Source organism: Phocoena sinus, chromosome 16, assembly GCF_008692025.1.
Source record: "Phocoena sinus isolate mPhoSin1 chromosome 16, mPhoSin1.pri, whole genome shotgun sequence".
In the NCBI taxonomy this organism is placed as follows: Eukaryota; Metazoa; Chordata; class Mammalia; order Artiodactyla; family Phocoenidae; genus Phocoena; species Phocoena sinus.
Genome location: NC_045778.1, coordinates 68661410 through 68678964, shown reverse-complemented (window position 1 = coordinate 68678964; position 17555 = coordinate 68661410). Strand labels below are relative to the sequence as shown.

General features: G+C 43.4%; 2 protein-coding genes across 5 annotated transcripts in view; both read right to left on the bottom strand.

The window, feature by feature from the left end:
• The window catches only part of PLEKHS1 (pleckstrin homology domain containing S1), a 39709-nt gene extending 31384 nt beyond the window's left edge, over positions 1–8325 (bottom strand). For both annotated transcript variants that reach the window (XM_032609319.1, XM_032609321.1), the window contains exons 1-2: positions 8269–8325; positions 7023–7154 (exon numbers count right to left, since the gene is read on the bottom strand). The gene's annotated coding sequence lies outside the window, so the exon portion shown is untranslated. The remainder of the gene's footprint in view (positions 1–7022; positions 7155–8268) is intronic.
• A 45-nt stretch (positions 8326–8370) lies between these two features.
• Positions 8371–17555, bottom strand: part of CASP7 (caspase 7) — a 30305-nt gene continuing 21120 nt past the window's right edge. For 2 of the 3 annotated variants that reach the window (XM_032609323.1, XM_032609324.1), the window contains exons 3-7: positions 15538–15674; positions 14947–15075; positions 12438–12613; positions 11950–12079; positions 8371–9974 (exon numbers count right to left, since the gene is read on the bottom strand). In XM_032609323.1, the coding sequence (XP_032465214.1) occupies positions 9751–9974; positions 11950–12079; positions 12438–12613; positions 14947–15075; positions 15538–15674 (796 nt within the window). In that variant the 3' untranslated portion in view covers positions 8371–9750. The remainder of the gene's footprint in view (positions 9975–11949; positions 12080–12437; positions 12614–14946; positions 15076–15537; positions 15675–17555) is intronic. The other variant, XM_032609322.1, reaches the window with a different exon arrangement.

Below are 17555 nucleotides of genomic sequence, written 5' to 3'. Positions count from 1 at the left end.
CGCGGAGCGGCTGGGCCCGTGAGCCATGGCCACTGGGCCTGCGCATCCGGAGCCTGTGCTCCGCAACGGGAGAGGCCACAACAGTGAGAGGCCCGCGTATCGCAAAAAAAAAAAAAAAAATTAAAAAAAAATAGAATAAAATATAAATTCTATGAGAGAAAAGACTGTTTTTTTACCTGTTCTTTCCCCAATGCTAAGAACAGTGCTTAGCACAGATCTCAATAAATATCTGTTGACTGAGAAAAAATACGTATAAAAGGTTATTTCCTTTTTGGTGTCTATCATGATCAGTCAAAGATAAGTGGTGCTTCTTATGTAGGCGCGGTTTACCCAGAACACAAATTAGTGCATTTTCACATATCCACCCACCCACACCTTCTAGATCTTTATGCCTGAAAGAGAAATTCGTCTTCAGCTCCCACAAGTCCTAAGTTGGAAGAGAAATTGTGAACCAACTGTGACTTCACTGAAAGTACAAATCCTCCAACAGAGCTCTCTTCAATCACAAGTGGATCCTCTTGCCCTCTGAAATGAGAGGGACCACTGTTCACATCGGCTATGGGACTGTTAGGCGCTGGTTAATTTATCACAGAAAATTCTTACTTGGTATTCTTATCTAACTCCTGCTTCTAGCACACACCCAAATCTCCCGGTTTTTAAATTAGCCATACTCATTTGCTCTTGGTACTTATATTATTTTTAAAAGTTTAGCAGACGGAACATATCTATCTTTATAATTGCTTCCTCTCTTGTTTTTCTTATTATTTTTCCTTCTCTCCTTCTTACACTCAGTCTCACTGAAGAATGTATCTATCCCGTAGGACCCTCCTCAGGCTCCAAAGTTTCTAAACTGTTCAACTTACCCCTTCCCAGGGTGCATTCTACCACTAGTTTAAAGTTTGGCTGCAAACTGGAATCACATGGAGAGGTTTAACAACACCGATTCCTGGTCCCACCCTCAGAGATCCTGACTTAGTTGGTCTGGGATACTGCCTGGGCACGGGGCTGGAAAAATCTCCAGGTGATTCTAGGGTGTAGTCACAATTGAGAACCATCACATCTAGTCAATCTCCTTAGGGTCTTTATTTTTTTAGAATTAAAAAAAAAAACTTATTTTATTTATTTTTGGCTTCATTGGGTCTTCGTTGCTGCTCATGGCTTTCTCTAGTTGCGGCGAGCGGGGGCCACTCTTCGTTTCGGTGCGCGGGCTTCTCTTGTTGCGGTGGCGTCTCCTGTTGCAGAGGCTTCTCTTGTCGCGGAGCACGGGCTCTAGGCATGCGGGCTTCAGCAGTTGTGGCTCACGGGCTCTAGAGCGCAGGCTCAGTAGTTGTGGCACACGGGCTTCGTTGCTCCGTGGCATGTGAGATCTTCCTGGACCAGGGCTCGAACCCGGGTCCCCGGCATTGGCAAGCGGATTCTTAACCACTGCGCCAGCAGGGAAGTCCCCTTCAGGGTCTTTAGAATCGCCCCTTCTGAATAAACTCCATAGACTCCCTGGAATTTTCCATTTATCTCTTTAAATTCACAAAGACCTGACTTTTGCTTGATGACTCATAACAACACCCACCAAAGGAAATGTCTCCTTATTTGATCTTATAGTTCTTTGGAGTTTGCAAAGCCCTTTCCACACAGTTTTCTTTAAATCCTCCCAACATCCCTGTGAGGTGGGCATTCTGGGCCAAGATGAGGTGATGGAAGCTGGAACAATGGTCTGCAGAGTTAGGGCTGGGGCAGACAGATTGAGCAAAACAAGCAAATAGACAAACACACACACACAATAAACAGTAACCGCATAAAATCAGGATACCCAGTTCAATTGGAATTCCAGATAAGCAACGAATAATTTTTCAGTATAAGTATATTCCATGGAATATTTGGGACACACTTACACTAAAAAAATTTGTTGCTCTGCCTGGAATTCCAATGTAACTGGGCACCTTGTATTTTATTGGACATCTCTGCACTCAGCGCCCGTTCCTCTTCCGAAGCTCAGGCTGGTGGTTACGCCATTCCTCGGCCTTCCTATAATTCTCTTGCCTTCCTTTCCTGCTCCCGTTCTTCCTCTCCTCTGCATGGGTAGCCTTAATCCTCAGAAAGCCTCTTCTGTAGATTAGAATCCACTTGCACTTCCTTTTTTCCCCTCCTTCCTAATCTCCTTCTTGTGTCCTAAATTATTAATAAGGTCAGGCTGGTTTAAAAAACAGTCAAACATTTACTGAGTATTTTGTGTGCCAGGCATTGTGTTAAGCACTTTGTACTCATTATTTCATTTATTTCTCACAAGACACTTAGAGGCAGATACAATTTCCTAGGTACCTACATATGGCTATTTCTATTTCAAGATGGAGAAACTGAGGTTTAGAGAGCTTGAGAGATTCCTCAAGGTTATCTAACTTGGAAGTGCCAAAGCTGGGATGGGAACAGGGCTCTTCCTCCAGAGCCTTTGTTCTCAACTAGCATACTAGGAAAATGAGACGGTACAAAGAGCCTTGTGGCTTTGCTATTCAAATTTTCCAGCTTGTTCAACTTAGCTTTCTGAAGCTCCTGGGATTTGGAACAACCATTGGATAAACCTCTTCCATGCCATGTGGGAGGCCTAGGAGATGAAAAGTGTTGACAGCGTAGCAATCCATAAGATGCATACATATTTTTGGAAATCTTATTTTTAACCCTGAAAAAAAGAAGTGTCATCCACAAGTCTCTTGAAGGAAGACTTCAGCATCCATTGCCAGCAAAGTAAACACTTAACCCAGGGACAATGTTCTTTAAACACGTTTGCTGAGGCTAAGGAGCAAATAGTTTATGCTGATTCTGGGTAACAGACCACAAATACAGTGTGTCAGAGAGGCTGTTTTTCAAGTGTTCCATAGCTTTTTTGGTATAAGCTGCCCCTATGCTTTAGCAGTCTGTAAATATTTGTGCAATTAATGTATGCTGGCAGACGTCTCAAGAGAAAAGCAGGCTTCATAATGCCAAGAAAAATTGTAATTAGCAACACAAAAGAAAAAGAATTTGTCTCTTTCATCTCAGTGCTTAAAAACTGTCAGCACTTAATACAGCTGGAAGCTTCAGAAAAGATAATTTGCAAGAGCTGATTTTCCTAAGCTTTTAAGAGTTGGTCCTGCATATATCCTACTATAAAAAAACATACACTTGAGAATTAACTTTTCCCTTCCTTACTTAACATTAAACCAGTTAATATTAATTATGAAAGGTGTGGTAGAGAAAAGTTCCTTTAAAACTGTCAGTAATGTTATTAAAGAAAGTATTTTACATTGTGGTACCTAAGAGGCACTGGAGGAGAGGGAAAACACGAGTGGCCCATCTTGCCTAGAAATGATTGCCTAAGTGATCTGAGAGGAAGAGGAAAGAGGTGTGCCTGCAGATACCAGCTGGAGAAGCCCGTGCATCTGGACCCATTCATTGCAAGCTCCCTCACACTTCCCAAGCTTCCTCCAAAAGTCATCCTGGGCTTGAAGTTCCTGTTCAGCCTCTGGAAGTTCCTGGGCAAGTGTTCTCTAGTTCTAGCACATTTGGAATTGGGATAGGGTGGCTACCTCTATGTTATAGACTGAACGTTTGTGCCCCTCCCCCAAATTCACATGTTGAAATTCTACCCCCCCACCCCTGCCATGTGACAATATTAGGCAGTGGGGCTTTTGGGAGGTGATTAGGTCATGAGGGTGAAGCCCTCATGAATAGGATTAGTGCCCTTATAACAGAAACCCCAGAGAGTTCTCTTGTCCCTTCTGCCACGTGAGGATACAGTAAGAAGATGGCCATCTATGAACTAGGAAGCAAGCTCTCACTAGACACCAAATCTGCTGTGCCTTGATCCTGGACTTTATAGCCTCCAGACTGCGAGAGATAAATGTTGTTTAAGCTTCTCATTCTATAGTAATTTGTTAGCAGTCCAAACTGACTAAGTCACCAGATCTGAGAATAGCCAATGCATGGCTGGCCCTTTGATGGTCTTTTGTAGCTGGGTTTTTTATATATATATATATTTTTTTTTTTTTTGGCTGCGTAGGGTCTTAGTTGTGGCGCTCAGGATCTTCGTTGCTGCGTGTGGGATCTTTTTAGCTGTGGCATGCGGGATCTTTAGTTGCAGCATGCAGGCTCTTAGTTGTGGCATGCAGGATCTAGTTCCCTGACCAGGGGTGGAATGTGGGCCTTGGAAGCATGGAGTCCTAACCACTGGACAACCAGGGAAGTCCCTTTCCTAGCTATTTAACTGAGGTTTTGCTGCCACTCACGCTGATCTGCAAGGGAGGCTTTTACTATCAATATAAAATACACTGTCCTAGGACCACCTACACCAGAATCTCCAGGCAGGTTTGGCAAACATGCAAATTCCTGGTCTCCAACCTGGAAATACTGAATTACAACGGGGGCAGAGTGGGGTGCAGGAATCTGCTTCATGCACAGATCCTCCTGGGTTCTCAGGTACCCTAAAATGTAAGAATCACTAGAGTAAAGGAAACACCTTCTACCTGCTGACCTTCCTTTCCTGTCTCTGCTGCCTCCTCTCAGCCTTGCTGGGAGGCTAAATGGAAGAGAATTAGATATGTCCTCTGGGAACCCCTCTCTGAATCCCTAGGCAGAGGGAGACCTCCTCATCTGTACTCCAGAGTAATGAATGCACAACTCAATAAATAGACAAATGTAAGCTGCAATTTTACTGGAGTGATTTGTTTACCTCCTCTGGGGAAAGTATCATTTCACGGTCATCTTTTTAGCCCCACCTCTAATACAACATCTGGCATTTAGTAGGGCTTTTTAAATGTTTGCTGTATAAATCAATCTTTGGTGTAATTCCTGCACTTCTGGGAGACCTCACTTTGAGGCAGAAAGAGTGGAGGGTCCAGTGGAGCATCTTCCATTCTTGCCTTTCCCCTGTTTCGTGTTAAAATCATTGTCTTCACATCATCATCTTCTTCATCATCCTTTGATACCTGCCTTTTATTGAGTGTTTTGTGCCAGGCATTGTGCTAAGCACTTTACATACATATCTTATTTAATCTTCACAACATTACTGTCCTCATGGGTTGATGGGGAAACAGAAAGATTGTCTAAGGTTATATGGGTATTAAACAGTCAAATGTCAGAGCTCGGATTAGAACTTTATCAGACTGTTAATTAAACAAGGAGGCCATCAGACTCAAGGTAGCTCTAGTGTTGCTGCACTGACATAAGCAAACTAAAATCTAAGCCTATAAACATCTCAAGTTTACGAAAGCGAAAGCTAAGTACAACCAATCACAGGCAACTAGGGTTTAGGCTATAGCCAACCAATAATTTCCTTTCTGCTTCCACTTTTTCCCTGTAAAAGATTTTCCCCAGCTCCCTTTGAGGGAGCACTTCTAACCACTTCCCCTTTGGAGCGAATAAATTCCTAAAATTTTAATATGCCTCAGTTTATCTTTTAATGGGACTCAGAGCCAGGTTTCTAAATACTGATGGTTAAAAGCACCTCTGCTAACCCTGGATCCTAAGAAAAAAGTTTGATGCTGTGAGGATTGAGATATGCCTTAAACAACTTAAGCTGGAACTAGCAATTTTTCATTTCATTTCATTCCATTTTTTTGGTGTGCTACACAGCTTGCGGGATCTCAGTTCCCCAACCAGGGATTGAACCCAGGCCGTCACGGCAGTGAAAGCGCGGAGTCCTAACCACTAGGCACCAGGGAACTCCCTGGAACTAGCAATTTAGACCAAACCTATCAGACTGTTTCTACCTTCCTCTTTTTCCCAAATCCTTCCTGAACCTCATGCCATCTACCTGGGTCAGACCATCAAAGCTCAAGAAATGCCTGGCCTTGTATTTCTGCAGTTATATCAACCCCAAGTGCCTTCCAAATTTAAATCCTTTGATATCGTTTGGCTTTAAATGCTTAAAACAAACTTATCAGAAAACTGTAGTGCCATAAATATTTATATAAACCAAAGCTCATGCCAAAGCCAACTCATCATCTTCGGCTTTTGGGTTTTCAGATGTTGATCATGTACTTTTAGAAGGCTATTCAAGCATGAACCTGCAAGCTAATGGGGTTTCCACGTCCACACCAGTACTGCGGTGGTGGCTGGGGTCTTCCACATGTGTTCTTGGTGTATTTGTGTTAATGATTTACGAATCCGAAAGAATTATTTGCCATCTGATCCAAAACAAAGTCCTGAAATCTATCGGAAGGGTGATGTGATCTATGGCCCGAGGGCACACTGGCAGGGACAGGCAATAATCCTCTCTATTGGGAGGACTGGTGGGAAGAGATGGGATCTGTGGTTTCAACGCACAACAGCTCCTGCCCACAGCAGAAACATGCGCAGAATGGATCCCTTAATCCCATTCTGTCCAGGAAGACATCTTAAAGCCTGCAATTCATATTCTCAAGCACTTCGAGAACATAAAAACAATCCTATTATATCACTCAGCAGAAGGCTCATTTAAAATGGAGAAGGGCATAGAAAGTATACCATGGAAATTAAGGGCATGGTAGAGTTTTACAAGAAGATTTTTGCTGAAGGTTAAGACGTGCTTGAAACATGTCTTCTGTGAAAACTCCAAAATAGATGTTTTTCCATGAATTCTTTTTAGGTATATACTATATTATCAGCTTCAGTTTCAGTGGAGAGGGGAAGCAAAAATGTGTAAACAAGTGGTCCTTGCCCTCAAAACTGAGCTTCTCAAACTGTCCTGTGCATGTGGATCCCCTGGGGATCTGGTTAAAATGCAGATTCTTGTTGAGTGGGGCGGGGCCTGGGATTCTGCATTTCTGACAAGCTCCCAGGGGATGTGGATGTTGCCAGCACACACTTGGTATTGATAGTTACAAGGCAAAAACATTTACAAGGCAAGACAGTGTAAAAGAACCTTTTGATCTTGCCATTATCTTTGAAGAACTCTGAAGGATCACATTCCTTTGGAAATTCATGGTACCCGGGGCTACTGCTATTTGTGTCCCTGCCTAAGGACACAGATGCATTGCGGCTGCTTTAAATTGGTGACCACCGCAGCTTCTCACCTGGCCAGATGTCTGCTGGAAAAGGCCTGACAGATGGAAAGCCAGACGAAAGGTGTGCTCCTAGGAAGTCAAAAGGCAATCCTTGGTGGCCAGAGTATCTGGACAAAAGATTTCAGGAGACGCACTGCAAGGCTGGACAAAAGAAAGGATTTGTCAACCGGTGTCTATGTCCTTTCAGTGGACATTATCTTCTTTCTCACAGAGAAACCTTGATTTTCTTGAGGTTTTAAACCATGTTGAATACACTGCATCCCAGCACTTTGAGACCTATTTTGGGCAATTTATGAACATAATAGGTTTATGATGGTTTATGGAAATTTGCTCAGAGGAAAAAGCTCTAGGCAGAGTCTAAAGCTGGCACTTAAAATAGGCTAGTGGCACCATGAGAAAAAGCAAACAAAGATAAACCCAGACTTGAGCCCACCATGCCAAGTGTGGCATCTTTCTCACCCACAACAGCACTCTGCCTGGTATTTTTGCAAAAAGGGGGAAGCTTGGATTCTAAATAACAATAACCAGGAATGTGTGTTCACCAGGATTGAGTTCTCCTTTAGTGTAATTTGTCATCAGAATTTCAGATTATAAAAAGATTGGAAAGTTTAAGAATGGAGACAGGTATGAACACATACCCAACTTGGAACAGGATTTCTGATCTTGATAAACGAAGGCTCTTTCCTAACAGCGATTTATATTTCTGGACTAAGGGGTATGAGGTAATATTATTTTATAAGCGTAATGACTGCTCAGAGAATTAAAAAAAAAAAGAATGCTGACACTTGGAATCACTTCTGTCTCTTTAATGCAGCTTACAAGGCAAATATCAATAAGTAGAGTGCTATGGTTTTTACTTCAACTTACAATGCACTTGGGCATATTTATTTCTAAGATAGGAATCTTTAACAGGGGAGTCTATTTCCCAAAGAACAGCCTGTGAATTCTGGGAAAAGTGGGGTAGGTGCTTGTTGATTTTCTTGATTTATGATCACCACTTAAATTTTGAACATTTGGTATATTTTAGACGGCAGGAAACAGGGACAAGTCTAATAAACTGGCCCTAAATTAGTTTTCTTATTGAAAGAAGATACTTTTACACCATCTGATTTTGTTGCCAAATTAAAAAGGGCCAGCCCATCACAAACAGCTTTACAAGTTCATTAACCCTTTATGTGAAGAGTTTCGGCTTCCTAAGTGATTATTTACTTGTTGTTTTATTAATGTTCTAGCTTCAAAAGAAAACATGAATTACATTTTGTGTTGAGGTCAAGTCAGTAGGGTCAATTCTTATCCTGTTTTCTCATTTTCCCACTGAAATAAAAAAAAACTTCAAAAGGTAAGCAAACTGAGCAGATTAGGAATTAACCACATTTTAATCAATAAATATAAACATTTGTTTGTTAACAAGTTATCGGGCAGAGTAAAACAGTAATTATCAAGGATTCAAAAGGGGACACCACCTTGAAAACACAGTGCAAATATCTTCACCATAAACCTTCCCCCATTTAGAGAATTAGAGGTAACAAAAAATTTACCCAGAATAAGGCTTGGGATAACCGAAAAAGTTCCAGGCAGATTTTAAAGCTAAAATAGATGATTTTGCACATAACAGGTAATACAAAGATTATCTGACAACTCAATGAATAAATGATTGAATGGATGATTCACTGAACACAGGGAATAGGATTCCTTCTATTCACATTGTGAGCCAGGCCCATATCTATTTCTGTAACCCCCTTGCCTCACTCTCCCTTGCTATGCTCTGTATTGCAAGAAATCACACTTCCCAGGGCCCCTGCCAGATTGCTTCCAGGTAGGGCTGGAAGGGTAAGGTGTTAGAGGAAGACTAGAGGGCAGAAGGAGAGGTGAAGCCCGGGTATGTTGCCATGTCTGACTCATCTGGTGTTGCCCCATCTCGGGCAATGGCTTTGTTCCTGCCACGGCTCCGTTTCCCACAACTCCTAGGTGGTTCCAGCTCTTACCAGCCAGCCCCCAACCATGTTTCCAGCTCCTGTGTATGACCCCAGCTTCTGGACTCAGGGAACCACACCTCCTCATAGCCCTAGGTGGTAACAGCTTCCTTTCATTTATCTTCTCTTTCATCATCTATGTATGTCAATTTCCTCTATTAAATTCCATCTACTGAAATACTTAGAATGGTTTCTGTTTTCCTGACTGGATCGTGACTACTACATATTAGAATCATTACATTTTTTCCCCCTCTAACATATCTGGGAATTTCTGCATGAGAATCCGCTGTAAGCCAATGAAAATCATTACTCAAACCGCATTCAATACCCACTTTCTGCAATACAGGCAAACGAATATCCCTTTGGCTGTTTTTTGTCAAGCACTCTCTTTGCCAGGTACAAATATGACTCTGATGGTCTACCAAAGTCACCACCAATCATGGTGGACACAGCCAAAACTCATCTGCAGAGGTCATTTTTGTTGTATGTACTAAGTGTGACAACAAGGAAAAAGAAAGACAAACAGAAAATTAATCTTAAGAGAAAGTCGCCAAATGGATAACAATGTTAAAAAAAAAAATGTCTCTGAAAATTCAGAGACGATAAGACAGCACCAGAAAGTTTCCTGTTGAATCAATTTTCCTGAAGTTAAAATCTTTTAGAATTTCTGGATCTTTCAAAGCATCAAAAAAAAAAAAAAATCTGATTCATCAACAAATGATCCGTAGCTTCTCAGCTAGAATGCGCCCCTGGAATGGTTATCTTCAGAAGTAGAGTTCCTTGGTGAGCATGGAGACCACACATGGGATCTGCTTCTTTTCATGGAAGCATGGGTCATTAGATTGAGATTCAAAGTGTCTGGCCACCCTGTCATTCACCCTGGTGAGAATCTGCAAGATCTCCAAGCTCTTCCCGTGCTCGTTCAGGATGGAGCAGAGGGCCTGCACAAACCAGGAGCCACTCCCTGGGTTCCTCCATGAGTAATAGCCTTCAACGGGAGAGAAAGAAGATGAAATCAGCTGACCTGGCCACTGCTCCGCTCACCACCCAGTAGGAGCTGTCAGTGTTTGGGGCCTTTGCACATGCTTTTCTGAAGTGACAGTACTCCCTGTCTATCCGTGCAGGGTATGTGTCCTACAGGTAACCACCCTAAAACACAAATCTCATCCTGTCCCTCTCCTACCTAAAACAGTTCCCTCGCACCCCTATATTAGGGTGAAGTTCAGGCTGCTTAGCACAGCCCACAGGGCCCACGACAATGTGGCTCCCTGTCTACCTGTCCGGGTTTGAACTTTGCTAATGCCCGGTCACACCCTGTGCTATGGTCTCTCGCTCCTCTCTGTGCTGTGGGAGTGAAAAGGCAGTGGTCTACAAGCCAGGGTGAGAGCTCTCAACAGAAGCCACAATGCCCGGCACCTTGATCTCAACCTCCAGAGCTGTAAGAAATGAATTTCTGCCCCCCAGTCTGTGGTCTTACGTTAGCACAGCCGGAGCAGACTGACAGCCCCTGTGGTCCAGCCTTTTGAGTTTTACCAACGCACTGAGCCACCTGCCCCTGGGCACTCTGTCTGGTGAGCCCTCTCTCCCTTCCTCCTGCTGTTTGGTTTTTCAAGACCCAGTTACAGCAGCTCTTTTTTCCAGAAGGCTCTCTCACCTGCCTCCCTAGAGTTCACCCTTCTTCCTTTAGTTCTGCTAGACCTGGCTCAGAGCACCTCCAACCTGAGTAACAGGTTGGTTCACACAGACACATGTTGCCGTGACTCCGTCTCCCTCTCACGGGCAGGAGACCAGATTTCTTTCTTCCACGCACAATCCTTAAAACTTGTGACGTTATCATTCTCACAAAACCCCATCTGTAGATCCCGCCAGAACTGGTTTTCCAAACACAATGGCCTATTTACTGTAACCAGTACCTCTGTATCAAGCACTTGACAAACTACTACTACAGTTGGGAGAATTCTAACTTAGTGATGGTTTTTACCCCAAACAAAGGAAGTTCACTGAACTCACTCAGGCAGACCTGGAGCTTGGTTAATCCTGAGGTGGCTTGCTTGCTGCAGGCATTTCTGGTGTATCTTAACAGGCTGCCATATAAAAGAATCCTGGTCTGAGCTCTAACTCTATTACATACCAAAATCTCTACATGACCTTGGGCAGGTCACCTAAACTCACCCAAGCTCAATTTTTTCTTCTATCTGTAAAATTAGGACAGATGTAACACCTTTCCTAACTACCTACGCAATTATTTCAGGGATGATTGAGGTAAAAGACATGAACAACACTTGGTAAATTGTAAAGTGCCATAGAAATGTTTGTTCTTATAATTCACAACAATGATAATAATAACCATAAATGAGAGAATTCAGCCTTCTTTGGAGAGAAAAGTGACTACGCCCCTGTGGTAGGCAGAATAATGGCCCCCAGAATAATGGCGCCCAGGGATGTTCATGCCCTAACTCCAGGGCCTGTGAATATGTTACCAGACATGGCAAAAAAGAGCTTCGCAGATGCGATCGAGGTCAAGGAAACAAGATGGGGAAATTATTCTGGATTGTCCAGGTGGGATTAATCTAATCACAGGAGTCCTTAAAAGAGGGGAACCCTTCCCAGCTGTAGTCAGAAAGAGCGGTGTAAGGGTGGAGGGAGGGTCAGAGATGGGAGGCTGCCGGTTTTGAAGCTGGAGGAAGGAGGCCACGGGCCAAGGAATGCAGGTGGTTCTAACATTCTGGGAAAGCAAGGACGTGGATTTTCCCCTCTACAGTCTCCAGAAGGAACTGTAGCCCTGCCAACCCATTTTGGAATTCCGTCCTCTGGAACTGTAAGGTAATACATTTGTGTGTGTTAAGCCACTATGTTTGTAGCAATTTATTTCTACAGCAGTAAGAAACTGACATAGCTGCAAGCCTTCATTTCGATGGTGGGCCGGATGGCATGGTCTGGTTAGCAGACAATGGACGTGATACCTGGAACTGTGGAATAGGCGAAGAGAAAGTCGGCTTCGACTGGGATCTTATATCGGGGACTAGCATCTGTGTCACTGATAGGCCCTGAGTCGGCCTGGATCCCATCATCAAGCTCCGTTCCCCGGCAAGCCTAAATATCAAAGCAGAGATCACTCCGTGAAGTTGGGAACAGAAACATGTGTGCTGTTCACTGCCGTGTCCCAGTGTTGTCTACGCTTGGCATGTACTAGCAATGCAACAATCTTCAGGATAATTTGATAATGTGTCACATCAGTAAGCAGAGCAAATAAAAATACTGCAATGTCTTAAACTCTCATAATTTGTGATCCAACGCGATCTAAATGCAGATGGCGAGGATTTAGAGGTAGAAAAATACAACCCAAATTTGCATACCCCAATAGAAACGGCATGTAGATTTGTAAGAAATGACACAATCCAAGTCATTGTGTAATCTTCTGCCATTTCTATGGACTTTGGAAAGGGATTACCTGAATGAAGAAGAGTTTGGGTTTCTCTAACAGGGTTTTGCATCGATCACCCCTAAAATGGGCTGTCAAGTCCTTTATTGCTGTCTTGCCATCTGTTCCATAAATTAAATTTTCTTCTCCGTGGCTTAATAAGATGCAGGCAAAGCAGGCTGAATTTCTGTGGTCCTCTTCAGAAGCTGCAAGCGATTTAAACATTGAAAGGTTAAAACCTATGTCCTGTGGGACCTCAGAGGTGATATTCCCTTCCAGCCTGGCAGCTTTTACTGACACAGAGAGACGGGCAGATAGTGAAGAAGCACCCCGGACGACACTGGAGAGAAGTTAGAGAGGGGGAGAATTCTAGAATTCTCATGAGGAAGAGAACCCCAAGGGTAGGAGGGCTTCAGGCAGCAGCTGGGAGACAGCATATGGGGTTGCTGGAGGGTGTGGCCTTTGTTAGGTCTGTGACACTGGGTGAGTTACTTAACCATTTTGTGCCTTGGTTTCCTTGTCTGTAAAATGGAGACAACAGTACCCATTAAATGAGTTGATATTTGTAAAGCAGACCACAGGAGTATTGGCAAGTATTTGTTAAAGAAAATAAGACACACTAAGCGAAAGAAGCCACTTACTAAAGGAAAAATACTCTACGATTCCATGTATATGAGGCTCCTAGAGTAATCAGGTTCACAGAGGCAGAAAACAGAATGGTGGTTACCAGGGGTTGCGGGGATGGGGAAATGCGGCGTTAGTGTGTTATGGGGACAGAGTTTCAGTTATGCAAGATGAAAAGGGTTCTTCTGGAGACGGGTGGTGATGGCCGAACAATGTGAATGTACTCACTGCCACTGAACTGCACGCTTAGAAGTCGTTAAGATGGTAACTTTTGTTACGTGTAGTTTACCACAATTTAAAAAGTAAAAACTAAGATTACAAAAAAAAAAAAAGAAAGAAAGAAAGAAAATGCTAGGTTGGCTGTCAATTTAGGATACTGAGGAGAGGAACCATAAATTATGTCATGGGCTGGCTCAGCTTGATTTCATCTAAGGTTCTGTGGTTCTAACTAACTAGCTAGCTAACTAACTAATTACTATAACCTATCCTTTCTTCTTCTCTTCTCTTCATCAATGATGAGGGAAGAAGAAGATTTAGAATTTCTTAATTCCCCAGCGGCCCAGTGGTTAGGACTCCACTCTCTCACTGCCGAGGGCCCGGGTTCGATCCCTGGTTGGGGAGTTAAAATTCCACAAGCTGTGCGGTGTGGCCAAAAAAAAAAAAAAAAAATAGTAAAGAATTTCTTGAGCACCTACTGCGGGCAGACAGTGATCTAGGTACTTTGCCGGAGTTATCTTATTTAATCCCTACAAGAGCCGCTTGAAGAAGGCCTCGTTTATCTTTATCTCACTGATAAAAAAATGGAATCTTGGAGAGGTCCTAGAACTTTGTCCTGTCTAGAAAAATCACCATGTTGCTACTTTGACAGGACAATAAGTGAGAATTCTGTGATCCTGACATGCCCTGGACACGGGTGGAATAACTCCCTTTTCATAAGGACAGAAACTACAACTGGGCAAGCCCTTACATCTGTAGAGGCCATTACCCTTCTCAAATCACATTCACAAACTTTCCCTCAGCTAATGCTGACTGCGGCCCCAAGAAGCAGGAGGAGATGGTATCATGATCCGCATTTCAGGAAAGTAAAACACCGAGAAGGCACAGATGCCTCGCCTAGCTCGCCCAGCTGCTAGAACTTGGACTAGACCCCACATTTGTACTCTTGACTTCCAGTCTGCTCTACCATGTGGCCTACTAGGGTACAGAAGGTGGGCTCTTAAGATTCCTGTTTGAAGAAATAAGGAAAAGATGCCTAGTTTTTAAAAATATAAGAGAGGGTACTTAAGAGAGTTATGGGGGGGGGTGTCTTTTTTTGTTTAGCTGCACAGCTAAGAAAAGCAGCACTGATTGGAATTGTGTACCTACCCTCTGCCCATGGGTCACCATCTAATGAGTTGGGAGGGCATTACTTTCAATCATTTGCCCTAAATGCGAGAATATCCTAGGTGGCTTCCACTAGATGGTGTGGGGTAATAGAAAACGTAATTGTTCTGGAATCAGAAGACCAAGGCTTGAGGTTTGGTTCTGCCCCTACTAACTATGCCTTCAGTATGGCCTTTATCCTCTCCAAAGCTCTGTCCCTATATTCATGAAACGGGCATGATAATATTGTTGGCCAACATGCAGGGGTTGTGTTAAAGAAACAATTTTGTGAACATGGAATTGGCGTTTTGAAATTGAGACCATTCTGTAGATACAGAACCTATTTCTCTTGCTGTGATGTAAGCTGCTTTCACCTTTTTAGGGGGAGATCTAAGTTTCCAGAGAGACCGGTGCCCCAGAGACAGGTATGGAGTCACCCAGAGGAAGGAAGGGCTTCCCACGCTGAGACATTTCCCTCCTGCCTGTGAAGGTGTCTTCCCCAGACCAGGTGGGGAGAAGGAAGAAGACTGAAGGAGGAAGGGCAGGAGTGCACCTTTTTTCAGCAGATCTTGCATCCTGGCACAAGAGCAGTCATTATAGACGGTCACATCGAAACCTAGGCTTCGGAAGCACTTGAAAAGAGCCTCAGCATCTTTGTCTGTTCCGTTGCGGACACCCATTCCTGTGGGAATCAAGCACCGAGTCCACGATGAGTGCCACGTGCTGGCACCATCAGGCCAGGTGCTCCGGTGTAAATGCTGCCAAGGTCACGATTTAGATGAGCGACTGAAATAAGAAGCAAACTCAAAGGAGAGGGTAGCTCAGCCCACCTACAAAAGGTGAGCCTCGTCATGGCGACTCTCAGGCCCAGTCAGCCCAAACAGCCCGCCTTGATCCTCAGCCAGATCCCACATGTGGTCCAAATATTACATCCGCTAATGCACACGATGGGACTCTCAGACTGAAAGTTCCCAGCTTCCCCGCATCCCTCTCTCCTGGACACTCGAGTACCACCTGCGGAGGGGCTGTCTGCCACAGGAGGTGGGCACAGTGTCTCCCTGATGAACATCTGATACAAGTCTGAATGCAAGCTGAAGAAACTGGAAGGGAACGGGAGAGGCTAGCCCATGCCCACAGCGCCCACCTGTCGCTCTGTCGAAGTTCTTGTTGTTTATGATGATGCATTTGCCCACCTTCTCAAAATTCATGTTATACTGATACGTAGGCACTCGGTCCCGGGGGTTCTTGGCCGATTTCCCTGAGTCATTTTTCTTCTTCTTACTGGGGAAATACAAAGCCAGTCAGGGGCTGTGGAAGATGTTTGGACAGGAATGGCCTCTTGTTTTTACTAATAGCATCAAAGGGGTGCACAAGAATGCTGCAATGTCTGTGAAAAAGAAATGGAGCTGGGGTGGACAGTTGGATCTGTTTAACTGTCATGTTTAAAATGAACAAGATCTCCTGCTTAATTTCATTAGATGCTACAGAAACGCAAACTGAAATCATAATGCAATACCAGTACATTCCTCAGAATGGTTTCATTGTCTTGATGACCACGTTTGGCACCTGGAATTATCATACGTTACTGCGGGAGCCCCCTCTGTACATCCCTCTGTGGAAAACTGGCAGAACCTACTAAAACTGAACTTAAACATATCCTATGACAGAGCTATTCTACTCCTGGGTATATAGCTCAAAGGAGAGCAGACGTTTACCTAACAACAGAGCCACACATGTGCACAGCAGTACTATTTAAACAGCCCCAAACAGGAAATAATCCAAATGTCCATTTACAGTAGAATGGATAAATTGTGGAATATTCAAGCAATGCAATACTATAGACAGGCAGACCTCAGAGATATAGTGGGTTCGGTCCAGACCACCGCAATAAGCAAATATCCCAATAAAGCAAGTCAGATGATCTTTCTGGTTTCCCAGTGCATAGAAAGGTTATGTTTAAACCATACTGTAGTCTATTAAGTGTGTAATATGTTTAAGAAAACAATGTAGGTATATCTTTATTAAAAAGTACTTCATTGCTAAAAAATGCTAACCATCATCTGACAACACAAGGTTGTCACAAGCCTTCAACTTGTAAAAAAACACATTATCTGTGATGCACGGTGAAGTGAGCACAATAAAATATATGCCTACAATAATGAGCGTGAACAAACCATGACAACACAGAGCCACATGGATGCATCTTAGACAGGTAACGCTGAGTGAAAGAACCCATACACAAAAGGGTACATAAGTGTGTGCACTTCTCTATGTAGATGTTATAATTTAATTAACGTTTACATTAAGAGGGGAAAAAAGGAACAGCAACTTAAACAAGAAAGTAGGCCCCTTCCGATCTCCAGACACTGACCGTCCAGTTTTCTAAGAGTCAGGCACACAGGCACTGAGACTGGAATCTGGGGCACCGTTGACAGGCTAGAGGATAAAAATGACAAATGTCAGTGGGGAGCTGCACTGCTAGTCGACCGTCTGAATGTAAGCTCCACGAGAGAAGAGATTTTTTAATCTCTTGAAAAATTGCAGAATCCCCAACACCTAGAACAACGCCTGGCATATGAGTTGCTCAATAAATATTTGTTATAAACTACAGACCAATAGCCCTATTAAATACAGATGCAAAACTCCTTGATGAACCAATCCAGCAATCTATAAATAGGGTGATACACCATGCCCAAGTGTGATCGATCCCAGGAACACAAGGTTGGTTTAACATCCAAAAATCAACCCATGTAATCCATTGTATGAATAGAATAAAGGACAAAAACCACATGATCAACTCAATTGGTGCAAAAAAGCATTTGACAAAATCCAACACCCTGCTGTGATAAAAATGCTCACCAAACTAGGATGACAGTGGCACTAACTCAGCCTGCAAAGGGCATCTATGAAAAACCCAGTGCTGATATCATACTTGATGAAATAAAATTTATATTTTAAGGTGGAACAAGAAAAAATTAAACATAAAATTCTCTGTGTTTGTTTGGGCCTCCTCCCTCCGTCCCTAACATGCAGTTTACCTCTGCACTCCACGTTAACCAGAGCTCCTCAAAGACAGGAGTGCCCGCTCAACTGTAAAGATCAATATTTCTTCTCTCTTCGGATACTAGCAACGTAACTTCTTAAAACAGCATTCTTTCCCAG